Below are 23,137 nucleotides of genomic sequence, written 5' to 3' on the forward strand. Positions count from 1 at the left end.
GGACTATTTGAACTTTCTGTCACTAAATTAGGATTAATGCATTATCATACCGGATACGTAATCATCATACCTCTTGTAACTTTCACCTAAGGTGGCTTTAAACACCATTTCCTATTCTCTACACCTGACTATCATATTCATTTATCATGTAAACAGACCTTACTGTCCTGTATTTGACCCTAGGCAGATGGGTCAGGCCCTTGAGTCGTTGATCTGCTCGAGGTTTCTTCCCATATGTATCTCCAATTCTAAGGAATTTTTCCTCGACCCTGTTACCCATGGGCCTTCTTTTCTTTTCTTCCTTTCTTGTCTTTTTTTCTGATTGTCTAACACTCTGTAAAGCACCATGATACATGTGTAATGTTTTTGCGCTCTATAAGCACAATAAATTGAAATTGATGAATTATAAAATCTCCTCCACAGTGATCCAAGAAAGACATCAGCCACATTTGCAGAAGATACTTTTAATTATTAATAACAATCTTGAGTTGAAAAATGTTCAGTCAGCCATTCTTGCAGAAGTTCTTTTAGTTATTAACAATCATTGTTTAAAAATGTCAGGAAGACAGATATGACATTCCACCCCAGTTCTACATCAAAACCTTGTAGAAAGAGAAATCACTTTGAAAAGTGTGAATATGTGTGACCCTCTAAGACAGATGAATGTTTACTCTGAAAATCTGGACATCTTGACTTGACAGTATAGGAATATGATGAGAATAGAGATAGTTTGGATTTATGAGAGAGCAGATTATGAGAGAGCAGATTATGATTGGAAAAGGAACATGGACAGCAAAGAGTCCAAACACGTGATTGTGCTTTTTGATGTGATGTGAGTGGCATGGTTTGTTCAAAGTGACTAACAAATGTCAATTAATCACAGGGACAGAGCAACTTGGGTTAAGTGCCTTACTCAAGAGTACAACTTGGGTTAAGTGCCTTGCTCAAGAGTACAACTTGGGTTAAGCACCTGCACTACACCATCATTGCTTAGTGTTTAGAATAAGAATTAAGTATGTTGTTAGAATAAGAATTAAGTATAGTTTCAGAAAAACGGATACATATGATTGAAGAAAAAGGGGCAAACATGGTTTAAGAAAAAGGAGCAAGTATGATTTCAGAAAAAAAAAACGGTAAGTATGATTTTAGGAAAAGGGGTAAGTATGGTTTAAGAGTATGGAGTCAGTATGGTTTAAGAAAAAGCAGTAAGTATGGTTTCAGAAAAAGGGGTAAGTATGGTTTTAGAGTATGGAGTTAGTATGTTTAAGAAAAAGGAGTAAGTGTGGTTTAAGAAAAAGGGGTAAGTATGATTTCAGGAAAAGGGGTAAGTATGGTTTAAGAAAAAGCAGTAAATATGGTTTCAGAAAAAGGGGTAAGTATGGTTTTAGAGTAAGTATTGGTTCAGAAAAAGGATAAAGTATGGTTTCAGAAAAAGGGGTAAGTATGGTTTTAGAGTATGGTTTAAGAAAAAGCAGTAAGTATGGTTTCAGAAAAAGGGGTAAGTATGGAGTATGGAGTCAGTATGGTTTTAGAGCAAGGGGTCAGAATAGTTTAAAGAACATGGAAAATATTATTTCAGTGTAAGGGGAGAGTATTGTTTAAGGGTCTGTAAGGGGTATTAGGGGGTTTTAGGGGTATTAGGAGTATTAGGGTCTGTAAGGGGTGAGTATGGTTTAAGGGTCTGTAAGGGGTATTAGGGTCTGTAAGGGGTATTAGGAGTATTAGGGACTGTAAGGGATATTAGGAGTATTAGGAGTATTTCCTAGGGTTAAGATTGCAACAAGATTGATGCATGAGGTATGAAGTATAAGATACAGATGATATCTATGATGTGTGTTTGTGTGTGTGATAAGATTGATGCATGAGATATGAAGAGATTGTTTAAGTATTCCATTGTATTCTGGTGTGCACTCTGAAATGCTATGAAATGGCCAGAAGCCTCCTTAAACGGCTACATATGTGTCCTTTACACACATTGAGGTTCATTTTATTTACAAAACAAATAACACGTTATCACGGCACTGTGCATTTCTCTATTGTGTGTGTGTGTGTGTGTCAGTGCAACTACAAGTCAGAGGCCTGGAACCTGAACATAAGGCATGTGTGGAAGGGTGTATGTGTACGTGTTTGGTCTGAGCGTGTGTGTGTTTGTGTCTGTACATACTGTGTGTGTGGTCTGTACATGTGTATGTGTGTGTGGTCTATACATGTGTGTGTGTGTGTGGTCTATACATGTATGATTTCATCTGTACATGTTTGTATGTGTTTGTGTGCATGCACTCTGTATTTGCATGTGTGTGTGTGTGTGTGTGTGTGTGTATTTGCATGTGTGTGTGTGTGTGTGTGTGTCCATGTGCAGGTCAGCAGGAAGAGGCGCTGATTTTGGCTGAAATCTCCACATCAGATTTAGCGATGAGGAGTCGCAGACGTCCACCGCCCAGTCGGATGAGATCCACCGCACTAAAAAACAACACAAATACGCAATAAGATGAGATCCACCGCACTGAAAAACAACACACACACATACAATAACATGAGATCCACCGCACCACAAAATGGCATTATTATCATTATATGCTATACTGTAAGTTCTGTTACCCCTCGGCTGTTTAAGTGCCCCATTAAGGCTTCTTTTACCCCTCGGCCGTTTACTTAAGTGCCCTCATGAAGGCTTCTGTTACCCCTCAGCCGTTTACTTAAGTGCCTCATGAAGGCTTCTGTTACCGCTCGGTCGTTTAAGTGCCTCATGAAGGCTTCTGTTACCCCTCGGCCGTTTAAGTGCCTCATGAAGGCTTCTGTTACCCCTCAGCCGTTTACTTAAGTGCCTCATGAAGGCTTCTGTTACTCCCACGGCCGTTTAAGTGCCTCATGAAGGCTTCTGTTACCCCTCGGCCGTTTAAGTGCCTCATGAAGGCTTCTGTTACCCCGCGGCCGTTTAAGTGACTCATGAAGGCTTCTGTTACCCCTCAGCCGTTTAAGTGCCTCATGAAGGCTTCTGTTACTCCCACGGCCGTTTAAGTGCCTCATGAAGGCTTCTGTTACCCCTCGGCCGGCTTCTGTTACCCCTCGGCCGTTTAAGTGCCTCATGAAGGCTTCTGTTACCCCTCGGCCGGCTTCTGTTACCCCTCGGCCGTTTAAGTGCCTCATGAAGGCTTCTGTTACCCCTCGGCCGGCTTCTGTTACCCCTCGGCCGTTTAAATGCCTCATGAAGGCTTCTGTTACTCCCACGGCAATACAGACCTTTTTTCATCTGTCCCCCGATGGCATGTGTGTGTGTGTGTGTGTGTGTGTGTGTGTGTACCTCTGGTAATCCGCTCCTATAAGGCTGGCTCCGTTAACGGCTAGGATGCGATCTCCGATTCGGAGGCGACCATCTGAAGCTGCAGGGCCGTCTGGGATTAACGTCCGCACATAGATTCCTGGAGCCTTCAACTCCGTGTGCTACACACACACACACACTATCAGTAGTCGCAGGTACATTCTCAGATCTATGTGTGTGTGAGTGTGTGTGTGTGTACTCACCAGGCCGTCGATCAGACCCATGCCAAGCCCGTAAGGTCCCTTCTCCAGCTCCACTACAAACACGGAACACACGCTGTTACCACGGCAACCAGGAACAGGGAAAGGGAACCCACCCAGGGAGCCTAAAGACACACACACACGCACACACACACACACACACACACACACACACACACACACTGTTACTACGACTACTGGAAACAGGGAAAGGGAACCCACCCAGGGAGCCTATAGACAAACACACACGCACACACACACACACTCCCTAGGTGGTATGCAGGGAATTTTTTTTGCAAAATAAACCATTACATGGCACTTTCTGAAGAGTTTTGTGCAAAGAAATGGAGAAATCAAGTCTTAAATAATATGTGCAAAACTGCAGGGTTAAGAGCAGATACTACAGCATTGTTGTAGTATCAACCGGCAGACCCAGCGGCAGACACAAATTCACGGACGGGCATTACATTTTTCCAAGGGGGGCATTGATCACTGTTGAGGGAATTTAAATTGATCCAAGGGGGGCATTGATCACTGTTGAGGAAACTTGAATTGATCCCGGTAGACACAGGTTACAACAACTAAGTTGAAACAGATATCTAGTGCTAAAATGACTGAAGTGTGGCCTATAACTAGGCTACGTATACAGACAGTAATTAAAAGCTTAAATTTGACAATACATTCTAATATGAAAATGTAGATGTTTGGGGTAACCTATTGTTGTAAATATGAAAATGTAGATATTTGGAGTAACCTATTGTTGTAACATGGGGCAGCTCAGAGAGCTCCGTGCGCAGGGATGGGGAGAGACAGTGAGAGGGGACGTGTGTTAGAACTGAGATGCCTGTGGAGAAAGTAGACTGTTGAGACTGAAGCGAGTAATATTCAAAATAATGCAAAAATAAATCCACAGATAAAACCGAAATCCTTGTTCATTTGCTAACCACGTTCAGATAGAGGGAAGGGAGTTATAGCCCTGAAGTTATGGATGAAATTGGCCCTGGAGCGGTAACAAGCTCCCCTATGTTCTCCGACTAGGTCAGAAGAAAATACAGTAAAGGTTAACGCCATCAAACAAACCCAGAAACTACTAGGCCTCCTTCTACTAACTACAATATGAGACATAGCCTACCTACGTGCCGATAAGCCATATTTGTCATCGAATGACAAGGGTTAGTGCAGAAGTGAAGTAGGCTAGCCTAAACTGCCCCATGGGATTGGGGAAGTGGGGTTGGTTGGTGCAGTCCATGGGATTGGGGAAGTGGGGTTGGTTGGTGCAGCCCATGGGATTGGGGGAGTGGGGTTGGTTGGTGCACTCAGGCCCATGGGATTGGGGAAGTGTGGTTGGTTGGTTCAGTCAGGCCCATGGGATTGGGGAAGTGGGGTTGGTTGGTGCAGTCCATGGGATTGGGGAAGTGGGGTTGGTTGTGCAGTCAGGCCCATGGGATTGGGGAAGTGTGGTTGGTTGGTGCAGTCAGGCCCATTGGATTGGGGAAGTTGGGTTGGTGCAGTCCATTTGATTGGGCGAGTGGGGTTGGTTGGTGCAGTCAGGCCCATGGGATTGGGGAAGTGGGGTTGGTTGCTGCAGTCCATGGGATTGGGGAAGTGGGGTTGGTGCAGTCCATGGGATTGGGGGAGTGGGGTTGGTGCAGTCCATGGTTGGTTGGTGAAGTCAGGCCCATGGGATTGGGGAAGTGGGGTTGTTTGGTGCAGTCCATGGGATTGGGAAAGTGGGGTTGGTTGGTGCAGTCAGGCCCATGGGATTGGGGAAGTGGGGTTGGTGCAGTCAGGCCCATGGGATTGGGGAAGTGTGGTTGGTTGGTGCAGCCCATGGGATTGGGGAAGTGGGGTTGGTTGGTGCATTCCATGGGATTGGGGGAGTGGGGTTGGTTGGTGCAGCCCATGGGATTGGGGAAGTGGGGTTGGTTGGTGCAGTTCATGGGATTGGGGAAGTGGGGTTGGTTGGTGCATTCCATGGGATTGGGGGAGTGGGGTTGGTTGGTGCAGCCCATGGGATTGGGGAAGTGGGGTTGGTTGGTGCAGTTCATGGGATTGGGGAAGTGGGGTCGGTTGGTGCAGCCAAGCTCGTCCAGGTCGGGCACAGATGATTTCCAGGTCGGGCCCGGCTCCCCAAAGCCCCCCATGATGCCGGGACTGTCAACAGGTATTAGGGCATTTAGCATTTACATTACTGTTAATCAGTCATCACTTGATTACACATTGCAATACCTTAGGATATAAGAAGTGACCCATACAATTTGCCACATGTTGTGAAAAAGGTCAAGAAAAGTAAGATGCTTCATCAGTAAACAATTTAGAAGAGACCACCTCACAAAGACCACCTCAAAACAAACAACAAAATCAAATCTATCCTTGTGGAAAGGTTGCTTGGTAGCTCGAAGTAGGTCTAGCAAGTCTGATTTCTGTAATTAACAAAGATCAAACACAAATATGCTGACTGAATAGATTGCTAGTTTATTTTGAGTAGCCAGTTAGCAGTTCTCATGGCAGTTTGCTGATAATCCAGTGTCTGCAAGTAAAACGCTCAATACATCTCATTGATAGTCCGGTCTCTGCAAGTGAAATGCTCAAAATATCACAAAATATAACAGTCAACCTAGTCTTGCTTATTTCATTGAGATTTAGTCATAATTCATAGCATTGCATTCAGGCCAGCAGTTGTTTGCAGATGCACCCTGGAAAAAAGTGTAGGGAAATGTCCCTGCAACAGGTCTGTGAAATTAGGCTAATTAAAATAAATGGCCGGCCAGTACAAACTAGTCTAAAATCACTGTCATATTTTAATAATTCTTTTGAGGGGATAAACTAATTGGATGAGGATTCTGTTGTTTTGGTTGTTCTAATTCTGATGTTCTGGTTGTTCTGATTCTGTTGTTCTGGTTGTTCTGATTCTGATTCTGTTGTTCTGATTCTGATTCTGATTCTGTTGTTCTGATTCTATTGTTCTGGTTGTTCTGATTCTGATTCTGTTGTTCTGGTTGTTCTGATTCTGATTCTGTTGTTCTGGTTACCTTTTTGTGCCAGCCTTTCTTGCACTTGTGTTCAGAATGCATGCGCGAGTGGCCTGCGATGGTCGACTGATAATGAGATTATAGCTGAATAAGAATATGGCCATGTTCCAATTGTTCTCATCTCAGAGAGACAAAATAGACATGCCATTTCAAAAATCTTTCATTTGTTGTCAGAAATATCATGTTTGTTGTCAGAAATATCATGTTTTAAAAAGCATCACTTAGACATATTTCCAGTAGCCAACTGACTGCAAGCAGGAACATCCGGACACAAAGAGCAGGCCTATGTGCCGGGGCAGAGCCCCAGAGAGCCTCAGCCCAATTTAACCCCTGCATATATACACACACACACACACATTTAACCCCTGCATATATATGCATGCACACACACATTTAACCCATGCATATATACACATGCACACACACACAGATATACAAAGACACACACAAACACACACACACACACACACACACACACACACACCTTCTACACCGTTGGTGATGATGCCATTGGCTCTGGAGGCTGTGATGCAGACGTGTCCCTTCTCACTTCCTTCAGCGAGGCCGTTTGTTTGTGCGTCGTCGTGGAGACTGGCATGTTGAGGTGGCGTGTAGGTGTGTGTGCTGGAGAAGACAGCGGTGTGTGTGGTGAGCCCTGCGTCCGGGTAGAGGGGTGTGTGGGGCGGCGTGAGGAGGCAGGAGGGGTCAGAGGTCAGCTGCGATCCCTGCCTCATGACTAACCCATTCCTCTGGACTTTATCTCTCCCTCTCTCCTCACCCTCTCCCCCTCTGCCTCTCTCTTCTCCTTCTCCTCCTCTGCCTCTCTCTCTCCCTCTCTCTTCTCCTTCTCCTCCTCTCCCTCTCTCTCTCCCTCTCTCTTCTCCTTCTCCCCCTCTCCCTCTCTCTCTCCCTCTCTCTTCTCCTTCTCCTCCTCTCCCTCTCTCTCTGCTCTCGGTGTCTCTCCCTATCTGTCTCTCCTCTCCCTCTCCTCCTCTCCTCTCTCCCTCTCCCTCACCTCCTCTCCCTCTCTCCTCCCCCTCTCCACCCCTCCGTCTGAGCCTGGCCTCCCCCTCCCCCTCTCCCTCCCCTCTGGGCTGGGTTACCTGGGTAACCTGCTCTGATGGACGAGGACTGGACGAGACCGGGGGAACCTCCCTCTGCAACGAGACAGAACCAAACAAACAAATGATCAACAAAACAATAAACAGTAAACAGTAAATAACAAGATTACCATAAGATTGTTACTTACTTATGTAAAGATTCACCAATACATATCACATACTTCTCAATACATTTCTCATACGTCTAAATAAATTTCCCATATGTCTCAATACATTTCCCATATGTCTCATACGTCTCAATACATTTCCATACGTCTCAATACATTTCCCATACGTCTCAATACATATCCCATACGTCTCAATACATATCCCATACGTCTCAATACATTTCCCATATCCCATACGTCTCAATACATATCCCATACGTCTCAATACATATCCCATACGTCTCAATACATATCCCATAACGTCTCAATACATTTCCCATATCCCATACGTCTCAATGCATATCCCATACATCTCAATACATTTCCCATATCCCAAACGTCTCAATACATATCCCATATCCTCATACATCTCAATACATATCCCATACGTCTCATATCCCCTATCCCATACGTCTCAATACATATCCCATACGTCTCATACGTTTCAATACATATCCCATACGTCTCATATCCCCTATCCCATACGTCTCGATACATATCCCATATACATTTCCCATATACGTCACGATACATACATTTCCCATACGTCTCAATACATATCCCATACGTCTCAATACATTTCCCATATCCCATACGTCTCAATACATTTCCCATATCCATTACATCTCAATACATATCCCATACGTCTCAATACATTTCCCATATCCCATACGTCTCAATACATATCCCATACGACTCAATACATTTCCCATATCCCATACGTCTCAATACATATCCCATACGTCTCAATACATTTCCCATATCCCATACGTCTCAATACATATCCCATACGTCTCATATCCCCTATCCCATACGTCTCAATACATATCCCATACGTCTCAATACATTTCCCATATCCCATACGTCTCAATACATATCCCATAAGTCTCATACGTCTCAATACATATCCCATACGTCTCAATACATTTCCCATACGTCTCAATATTTATCCCATAAGTCTCAATACATTTCCCATATCCCATACATCTCAATACATTTCCCATACGTCTCAATACATTTCTCATATCCCATACGTCTCAATACATATCCCATAATGCCTCAATAATACGCCTCAATACATATCCCATAATGCCTCTATATCCCTATCCCATAATGCCTCAATACACATATCCCATAATGCCTCAATACATTTCTATATCCCATAATGCAATCAATACATATCCCATAACATCTCAATACATTTCCTATATCCCATTGCCTCAATATATATCCCATACGTCTCTAATACATCTCAATACATATCTCATATACCCTATCCCATAATGCCCAATACATATCCCATAATGCCTCTATACATATCCCATATCCCATAATGCCTCAATACATATCCCATAATGCCTCAATACATATCCCATAATGCCTCTCAATACAATTCCCATATCACATACGTCTCATATCCCCTATCCCATACGTCTCAATAAATATCCCATACGTCTCAATACAATTCCCATATCACATACGTCTCATATCCCCTATCCCATACATCTCAATACATATCCCATACGTCTCAATACATATCCCATACGTCTCAATACATATCCCATAAGTCTCATACGTCTCAATACATATCCCATAAGTCTCATACATCTCAATACATATCCCATAATCTCTTTATATCCTCTATCCCATAATGCCTCAATACATATCCTATATGCCTCTATCAAAGCCCAATATATCCCAAACGCCTTCATATCCCTATCCCATACGCCTCAATACATATCCTATATATACATTTCAATATATATCCCATATTGCCCCATATATGCCTCAATACATATCCCATAATGCCTCAATACATTTCTATATCCCATATGCCTCAATACATTTCTATATCCATTACATCTCAATACATATCCCATAATGCCTAATACATTCTATATCCCATTTTCAATACATATCCCATAATGCCTCAATATACATATCCCATAATGCCTCTAATACATAATAATGCCTTTCCTATATCCCATAATGCCTCAATACATATCCTATATGCCTCTATATCCCCTATCCCATAATGCTCCTCAATACATATCCTATATCTCAATATTTCCTCATATCCCATATCCCATAAGCTCATATCCAATACATATATCCTATAAATACATATCCTATAATGCATAATGCCTCAATACATATTTCCCATACGTCTCAATATTTATCCCATAAGTCTCAATACATTTCCCATATCCCATACATCTCAATACATTTCCCATACGTCTCAATACATTTCTCATATCCCATACGTCTCAATACATATCCCATACGTCTCATACGTCTCAATACATATCCCATACGTCTCATACAGTCTCAATACATATCCCATACGTCTCAATACAATTCCAATATCACATACGTCTCATATCCCCTATCCCATACGTCTCAATAAATATCCCATACGTCTCAATACAATTCCCATATCACATATGTCTCATATCCCCTATCCCAAACGTCTCAATACATATCCCATACGCCTCAATACATTTCCCATATCCCATACGTCTCAATACATATCCCATATGTCTCATACGTCTCAATACATATCCCATACGTCTCAATACATATCCTATACGTCTCATACGTCTCATATCCCATACGTCTCAATACATTTCCCATATCCCATACGTCTCAATACATATCCCATACGTCTCAATACATATCCCATAATAAATATCCCATACCCATAATCAATACATATCCCATAATGCCTCATAATGCCTCAATACATATCACATAATGCCTCAATATACATGCCTCAATACATATCCCATAATGCCTTATATCCATATCCCATAATGCCTCAATACAATTCCCATTTCACATAATGCCTCAATATATCCCCTATCCCATATCCCCACCAGAAGAATAAATATCCCATATGCCTCAATACAAATTGATATCACATAATGCCTTATATCCCCTATCCCATAAATCCAATACATATCCCATAATGTTTTCTGGAGAATACATATCCCACAATGCCTCAATACATATCCCATAAGTCTCATACGTCTCAATACATATCCCATAAGTCTCATACATCTCAATACATATCCCATACGTCTCATATCCCCTATCCCATACGTCTCAATACATATCCCATACGTCTCAATACATATTCCTATATCCTCCATATAATGCTTCAATACATATCCCATAATGCCTCATATATATCCCCTATCCCATACGTCTCGATACATATCCCATATACATTTCCAATATACGTCACGATACATACATTTCCCATACGTCTCAATACATATCCCATACGTCTCAATACATTTCCCATATCCCATACGTCTCAATACATTTCCCATATCCCATACGTCTCAATACATATCCCATAATGCCTCAATACATATCCCATCCCATATCCCATAATACGCCTCAATACATATCCCATAATCCCTACATATCCCATATCCCATACGTCTCAATACATATCCCATAATGCCTCAATATGCCTCATATATGCCTCTCAATACATATCCCATAAGTCTATATCCCATATCCCACGCGCCCAATACATATCCCATAATGCTCTCAATACATTTCCCATATCCCATATGCCTCAATACATTCCCCATATCCTCAATACATTTCTTATATCCCATATGCCTCTAATACATTTCCCATATCCCATAATGCCTCAATACATATCCCATAAGTCAATATACGCCTATAATACTATATCCCATAATGCCTCAATACATTTCCCATACGTCTCAATATTTATCCCATAAGTCTCAATACATTTCCCATATATCCCATACATCTCAATACATTTCCCATATCCCATGTCTCAATACATTTCCCATATCCCATAATACATGTCTCATATACATATCAATACAATCCCATATGCCTCCATAATGCCTCAATACATATCCCATACGTCTCATACGCTCAATACATATCCCATACGTCTCAATACAATTCCAATATCACATACGTCTCATATCCCCTATCCCATACGTCTCAATACATATCCCATACGTCTCAATACATTTCCCATATCCCATACGTCTCAATGCATATCCCATACATCTCAATACATTTCCCATATCCCAAACGTCTCAATACATATCCCATACGTCTCATACATCTCAATACATATCCCATACGTCTCATATCCCCTATCCCATACGTCTCAATACATATCCCATACGTCTCATACGTTTCAATACATATCCCATACGTCTCATATCCCCTATCCCATACGTCTCGATACATATCCCATATACATTTCCCATATATCTCCAATTTATACATACATTTCCCATAATGCCTCAATACATATCCCATAATGCCTCAATATTCATATCCCATAATGCCTATAATTACATTACCCATATCCATTACATCTCAATACATATCCCATAATGCCTCAATACATTTCCTATATCCCATAATGCCTCAATACATATCCCATATCCCTTCAATACATTTCCCATATCCCATACGTCTCAATACATATCCCATACGTCTCAATACATTTCCCATATCCCATACGTCTCAATACATATCCCATACGTCTCATATCCCCTATCCCATATGTCTCAATACATATCCCATACGTCTCAATACATTTCCCATATCCCATACGTCTCAATACATATCCCATAAGTCTCATACGTCTCAATACATATAATAATAATAATAATAATAATAATAATAAAGCTTTATTTGTATAGCACCTTTCATACACAGAATGCAGCTCAAAGTGCTTTTACATTTGAAGCATGTAACACAATAATAGTCAGTCAGTCATTATCAATCACTTTTCTTTTGCTGTTTATGATATACCCAGCAACATATCAAAAAATATAGAAATGACGCCATAAGACTGGCAGCCTTAACCCTTCTTACCCCCACAAGCACGCCATATGGCAACTGTGGCAAGGAAAAACTCCCATATTCCAGGAAGAAACCTTGAGCAGAACCTGACTTAATAGGGGAGCCCATCTGTTTGGCTGGCTGCCTCCAATAGTAGCAGATGTAGAATAATCTGAAAATGTAGTCTACAGGATAAGATGAGTTAACTAAAAAAGCTTTCCTGTACAGGTATGTTTTAGATCTTTTTAAACATATTTACTGAACTCTGCTTGATGTACAGAGGCAGGGGGTTCCATAGTTTGGGGCATAATGGATAAACGCAGCTTCTCCACTTTGTTTGTGGAGCACTTTGGGTACCATTAAAAAGATTAGAATTGGATGATCTAAGTTTCCTTTGTGGTTGATAAGATATTAAAAGCTCAGAGATATATGAAGGTGCTATGCCATTCAGAGCTTTGTAAGTAATTAACATAACCTTAAAATCAATTCTATAGGAAATAGGGAGCCAGTGCAGTTCAGCCAACACAGGGTGATGTGTTCTCTTCTTAGTCTTAGAAAAGTCTAGCCGCAGAGTTCTGTATGAGTGCCAATTTCTTTAGATGTTTTTGGGAAGACCAGTGAAAAGTGCATTGCAGTAGTCTAACCTGCTAGTGATAAAGTGAATTAGTTTTTCTGCATCTTGTTGAGTTAAAAGGGTCACGACTTTGGCAATGTTTCTCAAGTGGAAATAGGCTGTCTGAGTAACTTTACTGATATGGGGCTTAAAACTTAACTCTGCATCTAAGATGACACCGAGGCTTGTTACTTTTGGTTTGACCTGGTGTGCCAAGTTCCCCAGATTACTAAGAATAATATCTCGCTTTAGTTTTGGTCCAACCAGAAGTACCTCTGTTTTGTCATCATTTAGTTTCAAAAAAGTTTTTGCTCATCCACTGATTAATGGAGGTTAGGCATGCAGTGAGGGAGCAAAGGCCATCTGTTAGTTGGGTCTTACAGAAAGATACAATTGGGTATCATCTATGAGCTGTGGAAGTTTACGCTATGCTGACTTATGACGCTTCCCAATGGAAGCATATATAGAGAAAATAGCAGGGGACCAAGGCAGCTCCCCTGGGCCACACCAAAAGGCAAGTCATGTTTTTCAGATACATGATCTCCTAGACTGATATAAAAATCTCTGCCAGTAATGTAGGTTTGAAACCAGTTTAGAGCATTATCAGAGAGACTCCACCCATTTCAAGTAGTTAAGTGTGAATTAGGATGCTATGATCAATGGTGTCAAATGCCAGACTCAAATCCAGAAGAATAAGGATTGAGACTTTGTTTGAGTCGGGTAGCTAGTCTGAGATCATTGACTATTTTACTAGAGCCAAGTTTCTGTGCTGTGATTTGATCTAAAAAACCCGATTGGAATTTTTCAAGGATACTGTTTTCATGAGGAAGGTATTTAACTGATTACAAACAACTTTTCAAGTACTTTGCTCAAAAACTATATAGATTTGATATAGGCCTGTAGTTGCTCAGATTGGTATGGTCAAGATTTGACTTTTAAGTAAAGGTTTCACAACAGCGGTTTTAAAAGCAGTTGGAAATATACCTGTTTCTAATGAGGTATTTATTACCTTGAGAGAAAAAGGGAGCTAAGCCATCATATACTTTTTTGAGGAATGTAGTAGGGATTGATCTAAAACACATGTTGAGGAACCGGTTTGAGTTATAATTTTACCAAGCTCAGATTGAGTAATAGTGCTAAAGGAATTTTAATATCCCATAATGCCTCTAAATACATTTCCCATAATGCCTCAATATTTATCCCATAAGTCTCAATACATTTCCCATATCCCATACATCTCAATACATTATCCCATACGTCTCAATACATTTCTCATATCCCATAATGCCTCAATACAATACATATCCCATAATGCCTTCAAATCATATCCCATAATGCCTCAATACATATCCCATAACGCCCCCATACGCCTCAATACATATCCCATAATGCCTCAATACAATAATATCCCATAATGCCTCAATACATATCCCATATCCCATACATATGCCTCAATACATATCCCATAATGCCCAATACATTCTATATATATCCCATTCCATATCCCATAATGCCTCATATCCCCATATGCCTCAATAATTCTATATCCCATAATGCCTCAATACATATCCCATAATCCCATATACATATCTCAATACATATCCCATAATGCCCTATACATTTATCCCATAATCTCAATACATTTCCTATATCCCATACATGTCTCAATACATATCCCATAATTGTATCTCAATACATCAATACATATCCCATATGTCTCAATACATATCCCATACGTCTCATATCCCATATCCCATACGTCTCAATACATTTCCCATATCCCATACATCTCAATACATATCCCATACGTCTCAATACATATTCATATCCCATACGTCTCAATACATATCCCATAATGCCTCATAATGCCTCAATACATATCCCATAATGCCTCATACGCCCAATAAATATCCCATACTGCCTCAATACATATCCCATATCACATACGCTCCTATATACATATCCCATAATGCCTCAATAAATATCCCATACGTCTCAATACAATCCCATATCACATACGTCTCATATCCCCTATCCCATACGTCTCAATACAATACATATCCCATAATACATTTCCATATACATATCCCATATCCCATGCCTCAATATATCCCATATCCCATAATGCCAATATTCATCCTATCCCTATCCATCTGCCTCAATACATATCCCATACGTCTCAATACATATCCCATATCCCATACGTCTCAATACATATATCCCATATATGCCTCAATATATCCCATAATGCCTCAATATATATCCCATATCCCATACACGCCAATATTACATATCCTATATGTCCTTAATACATATCCCATCCATATCCTCTAATACATATCCTCATATATCTCAATACATATCCCATAATGCCTCAATACATATCCCATATACGTTAAATAATACGCCATTTCAATACGCCTCATATCCCCTATCCCATACGTCTCAATACATATCCCATATGTCTCACACGTCTCAATACATATTCCATACGTCTCAATACATTTCCCATATCCATTACATCTCAATACATTTCCCATCTGTCTCAATACATATCCCATACATCTCAATACATATCCCATACGTCTCAATATTTATCCCATAAGTCTCAATACATTTCCCATATCCCATACATCTCAATACATATCCCATAACGTCTCAATACATTTCCCCATATCCCATAATGCCTCTCAATACATATCCCATATATCCCCATACTGCCTCAATACATATCCCATAATGCCTCAATACATATCCCATAATGCCTCAATACATATCCCATAATGCCTCAATACATTTCCCATATCCCATAATCTCAATATATTTAATACATATCATATCCCATAATGCCTCCCAATACATATCCTATATCCCATATGCCTCGACATACATATCCCATATAATAGCTCAATACATATCCCATATGCCTCAATACATATCCCATAATGCCTCAATACATTTCCCATAAGTCCCAATACATTATCCCATATTTGCCTCAATATTTATCCCATAAGTCTCAATACATTTCCCATATCCCATACGTCTCAATACATATCACATATGTCTCATACTTCTCAATACATATCCCATACGTCTCATATCCCCTATCCAATACGTCTCAATACATATCCCATACGTCTCAATACATTTCCCATATCCCATACGTCTCATATCCCCTATCCCATACGTCTCAATACATATCCCATATCCCATACGTCTCAATACATTTCCCATACGTCTCAATATTTATCCCATAAGTCTCAATACATTTCCCATACGTCTCAATACATTTCCCATATCCATACGTCTCAATACATATCCCATAAGTCTCATACGTCTCAATACATATCCCATACGTCTCAATACATTTCCCATACGTCTCAATATTTATCCCATAAGTCTCAATACATTTCCCATATCCCATACATCTCAATACATATCCCATACGTCTCATATCCCCTATCCCATACGTCTCAATACATATCCCATACGTCTCAATACATTTCCCATATCCCATACGTCTCAATACATATCCCATAATGCCTAATACATACGCCTCCAATACATATCCCATAATGCCTCAATACATATCCCATAATGCCTCAATATATCCCCTATCCCATATATTGCCTATCATAATGCCTCAATACATATCCCATACGTCTCATATCCCCTATCCCATACGTCTCAATACATATCTCAATACATATCTCAACACAACCTCACAGGACGCTCGTTTAACGTATCATGGCTTGCTCAGCTATCTGCGCCTCACCATCTCACCACAGGGGTCCCCGAGGGCTCAGTGCTGGGCCCCCTTCTCTTTGCTATCTACACCACCTCCTTGGGACAGATTATCCGCTCGCATGGCTTTCATACCACTGCTATGCAGACTACACACAGCTCTAACTGTCCTTTCCACCTGATGACCCCTTGGTTTCAGCACGGATCTCGGATTGCCTCTCAGACATAGCTACATGGATGAAGGCACACCACCTCCAGCTGAACCTCTTAAAGACTGAACTGCTGGTCCTCCCAGCTAAACCTACCATACATCACGACATCAACATCAAATTTGAATCCCTGTCTGTTTCACCTACCAGGACTGCAAAAAATCTAGGAGTTGTTCTTGACAACCAACTAAACTTTCAGATCATGTTGCCTCAGTCGCCCGGGTCATGCCGCTTCAAGACTTCTACAACATAACGGAAAATCAGGACTTACTTGACTCAAGATGCTACCCAACTTCTGGTTCAGGCAATAGTCATCTCAATGCACTGACTACTGCAATGTTCCTCCTGACAGGTCTCCCAGCCTATGCAGTGAAACCACTTCAGATGATCCAGAATAAAGGGCCAAGGCTTGGTCTACAACCAACCCAAAAGGGCACATGTTACCCTGATGCTCATCCAGCTACACTGGCTACCTATGGCGCCCGATCAAATTCAAATTCTAACTCTTGCCTACAAAGTAGTCTCCGGTTCTGCTCCCACCTACTTGAATGCCCTCATACAGACATACGCTATTTCCAGACCGCTCATGCCTCAGATTAACGACGCCTAGCTCTTTACCACCGCACGCCAAGCCAATCCAAACTTTTTCATCTGTTGTTCCTCGTTGGTGGAACACACTGCCAGCTCCTACAAGGGCAGAGACACATCCCTCCATTTTCAGAAAACTCCTGAAGACCCAGCTCTTTAGAGAACATCTCCTCTCATAGCAACACTTACAACAAGTCTTACTGATCCTAGCACTCACCAGTCGCCTCAAACTGACTAGTAACCAGATAACTTACTGTACTCTAATGTTTTTAAATTGTCCTAAATTTGGGAGAACTGCTCTAAAACTTAAACTGTTTACTATGTTGTTAGTGCTAAAAAGCCAGCCAAATGTAATGTAATGTAATATTTGTAATACATATCCCACGCCCCTATATCCCCTATCACATACGCCTCAATACATGTCCCATATACATTTCTATATATCACCAATACATATACATTTCAATATATCCTATAATGCCCAATACATATCCCATAATGCCTCAATACATATCCTATATGTCAATACATATATATCCCATATCCCATATCCCATATGCCATCAATACATATCCCATAATGCCTCAATACATTTCCCATATCCCATAATGCTTCAATACATATCCCATAATGCCTCCCATAATGCCTCAATACATATCCCATAATGCCTCATATCCCCTATCCCATAATGCCTCAATACATATCCCATACAATGCATATCCCATATGTTCATATGCCTCCCATAATACATATCCCATAATGCCCTCATATCCCCTATCCCTTACGTCTCAATACATATCTCATACGTCTCAATACATATCCCATACGTCTCATATCCCCTATCCCATACGTCTCGATACATATCCCATATACATTTCCCATTTATGTCTCGATACATATCCCATATACTCAATACATTTCCCATACGTCTCAATACATATCCCATACATCTCAATGCATATCCCATACATCTCAATACATTTCCCATATTTTCAATACATATCCCATACGTCTCAATGCATATCCCATACGTCTCAATACATTTCCCATATCCCATACATCTCAATACATTTCCCATATGTCTCAATACATGTCCCATATCCCATACGTCTCAATACATATCCCATAAGTCTCAATACATTTCCCATATCCCATACGTCTCAATACATTTCCCATACGTCTCAATACATATCCCATAAGTCTCATACGTCTCAATACATATCCCATACGTCTCAATACATTTCCCATATCCCATACATCTCAATACATGTTCCATACGTCTCAATACATATCCCATATCCCATACATCTCAATACATATCCCATACGTCTCAATATATTTCCCATATCCCATGCGTCTCAATACATATCCCATACGTCTCAATACATATCCCATATCCCATACGTCTCAATACATATCCCATATGTCTCACACGTCTCAATACATATCCCATACGTCTCAATACATTTCCCATACGTCTCATAAGTCTCAATACATTTCCCATATGTCTCATAAGTCTCAACGCCAAATATAGGCCAATCCACAAACAACTAATAGGCATTAGGACGAACGTAAACAGGCACTTGTAGACGCAAGCCAGCAATATTTCTGATGATTTATTGGCGTGAAGTTTTGTGCACAATGACAAACAGGAGTGCAACATTCTCAAAAAACAATAAGTCGAAAGTGGACTGCCCCTGCTGAAAAACAGCCTGACCAGCTTGTTAACCAGCTTGTTTGACCACCCTATGATTGTTGACCTGTTAGACCAGCAAAAAAACTTTTGCGAAAACATACTTTCAGCTGGTTTTCCCCCAGCTTATAATGGTAATTCAGCTGTTTTTGTTTTTTGTATTCACCAAGCTGGTCATTTTAGCTGGTGTTGCTGGTCTATAGTGCTGGTTTAACCCTGGCCATGCCAGTTTATGTTGGAAGTCATTCTAGCAAACCAGCATGCATACTGACATGCTGGTCACAAGCATGACCATCTTGCACCAGCTGTATCCCACAACACAGGCTGGGCATGACCAGCTTCCCTCAGATGGTCACACCAGCTTGTTGGCCCAACCAGCTATGATTGCAAAGACCAGCAAGAGTGGAAGAAAACCAGAAAGAACTTATATCAGCTAAAATCCAGCTACCAGCATAAGCTGGTTTAGCTGTTTTTTTTCCAGGATTACATTGTTGTTTTGAATTGTTTAACAAAATGGTTTACCCATTTTATGATGGTAATTCAGCTGGTTTTGCTTGTCGTACCACCTCAAGCTGGTAATTTTAGCTGGTGTTGCTGGTCTATAGTGCTGGTTTAACTGACCATGCCAGCTTATGTTGGTCATTCTAGCAAACCAGCATGACCAGCTTGACATGCTGGTCACAAGCATGACCATCTTTGCACCAGCTGTATCCCCACAAGACAGGCTGGTTACACCAGCATGACCAGCTTCCCCCATATGGTCAGCCAGCATATCCAGCTGGTGGCCTAACCAGCTGCCACCAGCAAAACCAGCAAGAGCTGGAAGAAAACCAGCAAAGACCAGCTAAAACCAGCTTAAACCAGCTACCAGCATAAGCTGATTTCTAGCTGTTTTTTTTCAGCAGGGATCAGTGACAAACATGACTGCAGGCTTCAACATAGCTGTGTCTGTGTTTACGATAAGAAATGTCAAACAAATTTCGCCTACGTAGAATTCGATTGCACAGTTTGCATAGCCTACCACTTTGTTCTTCTCCATAGTTTGATATACCAAAAACTTCCACATCAAACTCCACAAGAGCCTATCAATGCCTCTACATGTCGCACAGGTTGATCGCTACTGCCCTCCATTTTGGCAAAACACGAAAGCAGCACAGCAGCTGATTGAAATAGCTGTTTCCGGTGTGTAAAATTGGTGGGAATTTTCTTCTTAGCTTTCGAAATGCTTACTGCACTTCGGAATTCTTTCATATTCTTATATTCTTGTTTGTGAATTTTGTTACATCTATCTTTTGTATTTGTTTAATTTGTTTAAAATTAATAGTGTACATATTTGGTTAAAATCGATTCCCTATTTTAGTTTTCGAAACTTGTGTTGTTTGGTCCAATCGATTGGTCCATTTTTCGACAGTGACAGCCCTATACTGTACTAGTTTTCGAACGCTTAAATCCCTGTGACAGCCCTATACTGTACTAGTCACAAACAGGTTTCAGTAAAGCAAGTTTAGTGGAATCCCTGTGTTCTATACATGGTCTTGCATGCAAGCAGATTCCTTCAAATGTGCCACTGACTGGCAAAATACCGATGCCCTGTTTGAAGATGCACTACTTGCTGTTAAAGGGAATGACAGATGTCACTCTCATTGGTTGAAAGGATGTCACGCCCAAAACACACCCATGACTGATTAAGAAATAGAAGAACAACCTTTTTGAACAATGCGCCCGACGTTTGATAAGAAAATAACCCCGAATGTGAGCTGGACACACCCCTAAATGTATTTAAGCTTTTCGCCACTGACCATGCGTTTTAATTGGTCAAAACAGGGCCCTATATGTGTTGTGAAGATCATGAGCATTTAACAATAGATTTAGCTGAATAGCACCTCCTAAGTATAAGTATATATACTCTTTTGATCCTGTAAGGGAAATTTCGTCTCTGCATTTATCCCCATCTGTAAATTTGCGAAACACACTCAGCGCACAGTGAACACACAGTGAGGTGAAGCACACACTAATCCCGATACAGTGAGCTGCCTGAAACAACAGCGGCGCTCGGGGAGCAGTGAGGGGTTAGGTGCCTTGCTCAAGTGCCAGCAACCCTCCGAAGCGCTAACCAGTAGGCCACGGCTGCCCCACTCAGTGAATGTGAGTGTGTGTGTGTGTGTGAGGGTGTGTGTGTGTGAGGGTGTGTTTGTGTGAAGGTGTGTGTGTGTGTGTGTGTGTGTGTGTGTGTGTGTGTGTGTGTGTGAATGGCTGTGTGTGTGGTGTGTGTGTGTGTGTGTATGTGAGTGTGTGTGTGTGTGTGTGTGTATGTGTGTGTGTGGTACCTGGCGGAGTCCCCACAGGAAGTGCTTGATGTAGAGCAGCTGTCTGTATAAGGGCTCCTCCACGCTCTCTCCCTCCAAGTCGATATGGAACCCAGCAGTCGGTAGCACAATGGGAGGATGATTCTCAAAACTCTCTAGCAGGTCCACTAAGGCCCCGACACACCACACACACACACACACACACACACACACACACTTTATATACTTCATTTGATCACACATTACAAGTCAAATTTAATTTAGGAATCAAGTGTTCTGAAAGATCCAACACATAAGACAACACAGAACATTGTTATGGTTTTTACAACTTCAGGGATATAGAAAACATCTTCTTTTCCAACACAGAACATTGTTATGGTTTTTACAACTTCAAGGATATTGAAAACATCTTCTTTTCCAAATAAGCAAGCTCCCTATCGTAAATGTACTAAGTACAAACCATTTTGTTCGACAATTCTAAAACAACAATGTTTTTTAATACTTCAAAATAACATTTGATAAATGAACCTTACATTTTACAGTAGCCATAGGTGCGTAGATTTTAACAAAATCTAGTTTGGTTCTTACTGGGGCTTTTACTGCCTGAAATATCCGAGTTTGTTTACCATGCTCAGAGTTTAGTGCTGGGCTGGTGGGTGTCTATTCCAAACTTTTCTCACGGCACATCAACGGTTAGCCCGAGAATTCTCGTCGCAATTCAAAATTCCACTGGAGCTCCAAGCGGATTTGTACACGCAGCCTTACAAGACTGTTTACAGCTCTTCGAGTCAAGGTAAAATGTAATTTTTTGTACCTAACTAATTTAGATATGCTTTATGGTGTGGGTGCTTATGCTTTTTAGGAATCCTACCGCCTTGGTTTGTATAGAAATGAATAGTAAATGACACATACACGTAAGAGGTTGGAAATACAGGACGGTTGGTAATATGTGACGTTACGATATAATTGCTGAGATTGAGCAGTACGTTGCCAACTGTTTGGCCCTTGTTTTAGATAGCCCCCAATACAGATCCCACAGATGGCTAGTCTATGTACATGACCTCAACTACCAAACACTAGCACAGCGAGCAGCAGTAAGAGTCCTCCATAAACAGCTTTAAAATGGGTTAGCTTTAAACTGGGTTAGCTGGGATAGAGTTAGCTTTAAGCTAGGTAAGTTGGGTTAGCTTTAAGATAGATTAGCTTTAAACTGGGTTAACTGGGTAAGGGTTCGTTTTAAGATGGGTTAGATATGTTAAGGTTAGCTTTAAGGTTTGGATATCAGTTTAAAATCTTTATAGGGTTAATCTTT

At 41.0% G+C, this 23,137-nt stretch overlaps 1 protein-coding gene across 1 annotated transcript in view; it reads right to left on the reverse strand.

Annotated features, from left to right (window-relative positions):
- Positions 1-458: 458 nt before the first annotated feature.
- The window catches only part of radil (Ras association and DIL domains), a 66,132-nt gene continuing 43,453 nt past the window's right edge, over positions 459-23,137 (reverse strand). Inside the window, exons 14-19 of the mRNA XM_048247860.1 lie at positions 21,847-21,992; positions 7,616-7,708; positions 7,036-7,417; positions 3,523-3,644; positions 3,302-3,441; positions 459-2,460 (exon numbers count right to left, since the gene is read on the reverse strand). Coding sequence (XP_048103817.1) covers positions 2,361-2,460; positions 3,302-3,441; positions 3,523-3,644; positions 7,036-7,417; positions 7,616-7,708; positions 21,847-21,992 — 983 coding nt within the window. The 3' untranslated portion in view covers positions 459-2,360. The remainder of the gene's footprint in view (positions 2,461-3,301; positions 3,442-3,522; positions 3,645-7,035; positions 7,418-7,615; positions 7,709-21,846; positions 21,993-23,137) is intronic.

The sequence above is a fragment of the Alosa alosa genome, chromosome 7 (genome assembly GCF_017589495.1).
Source record: "Alosa alosa isolate M-15738 ecotype Scorff River chromosome 7, AALO_Geno_1.1, whole genome shotgun sequence".
NCBI lineage: Eukaryota > Metazoa > Chordata > Actinopteri > Clupeiformes > Clupeidae > Alosa > Alosa alosa.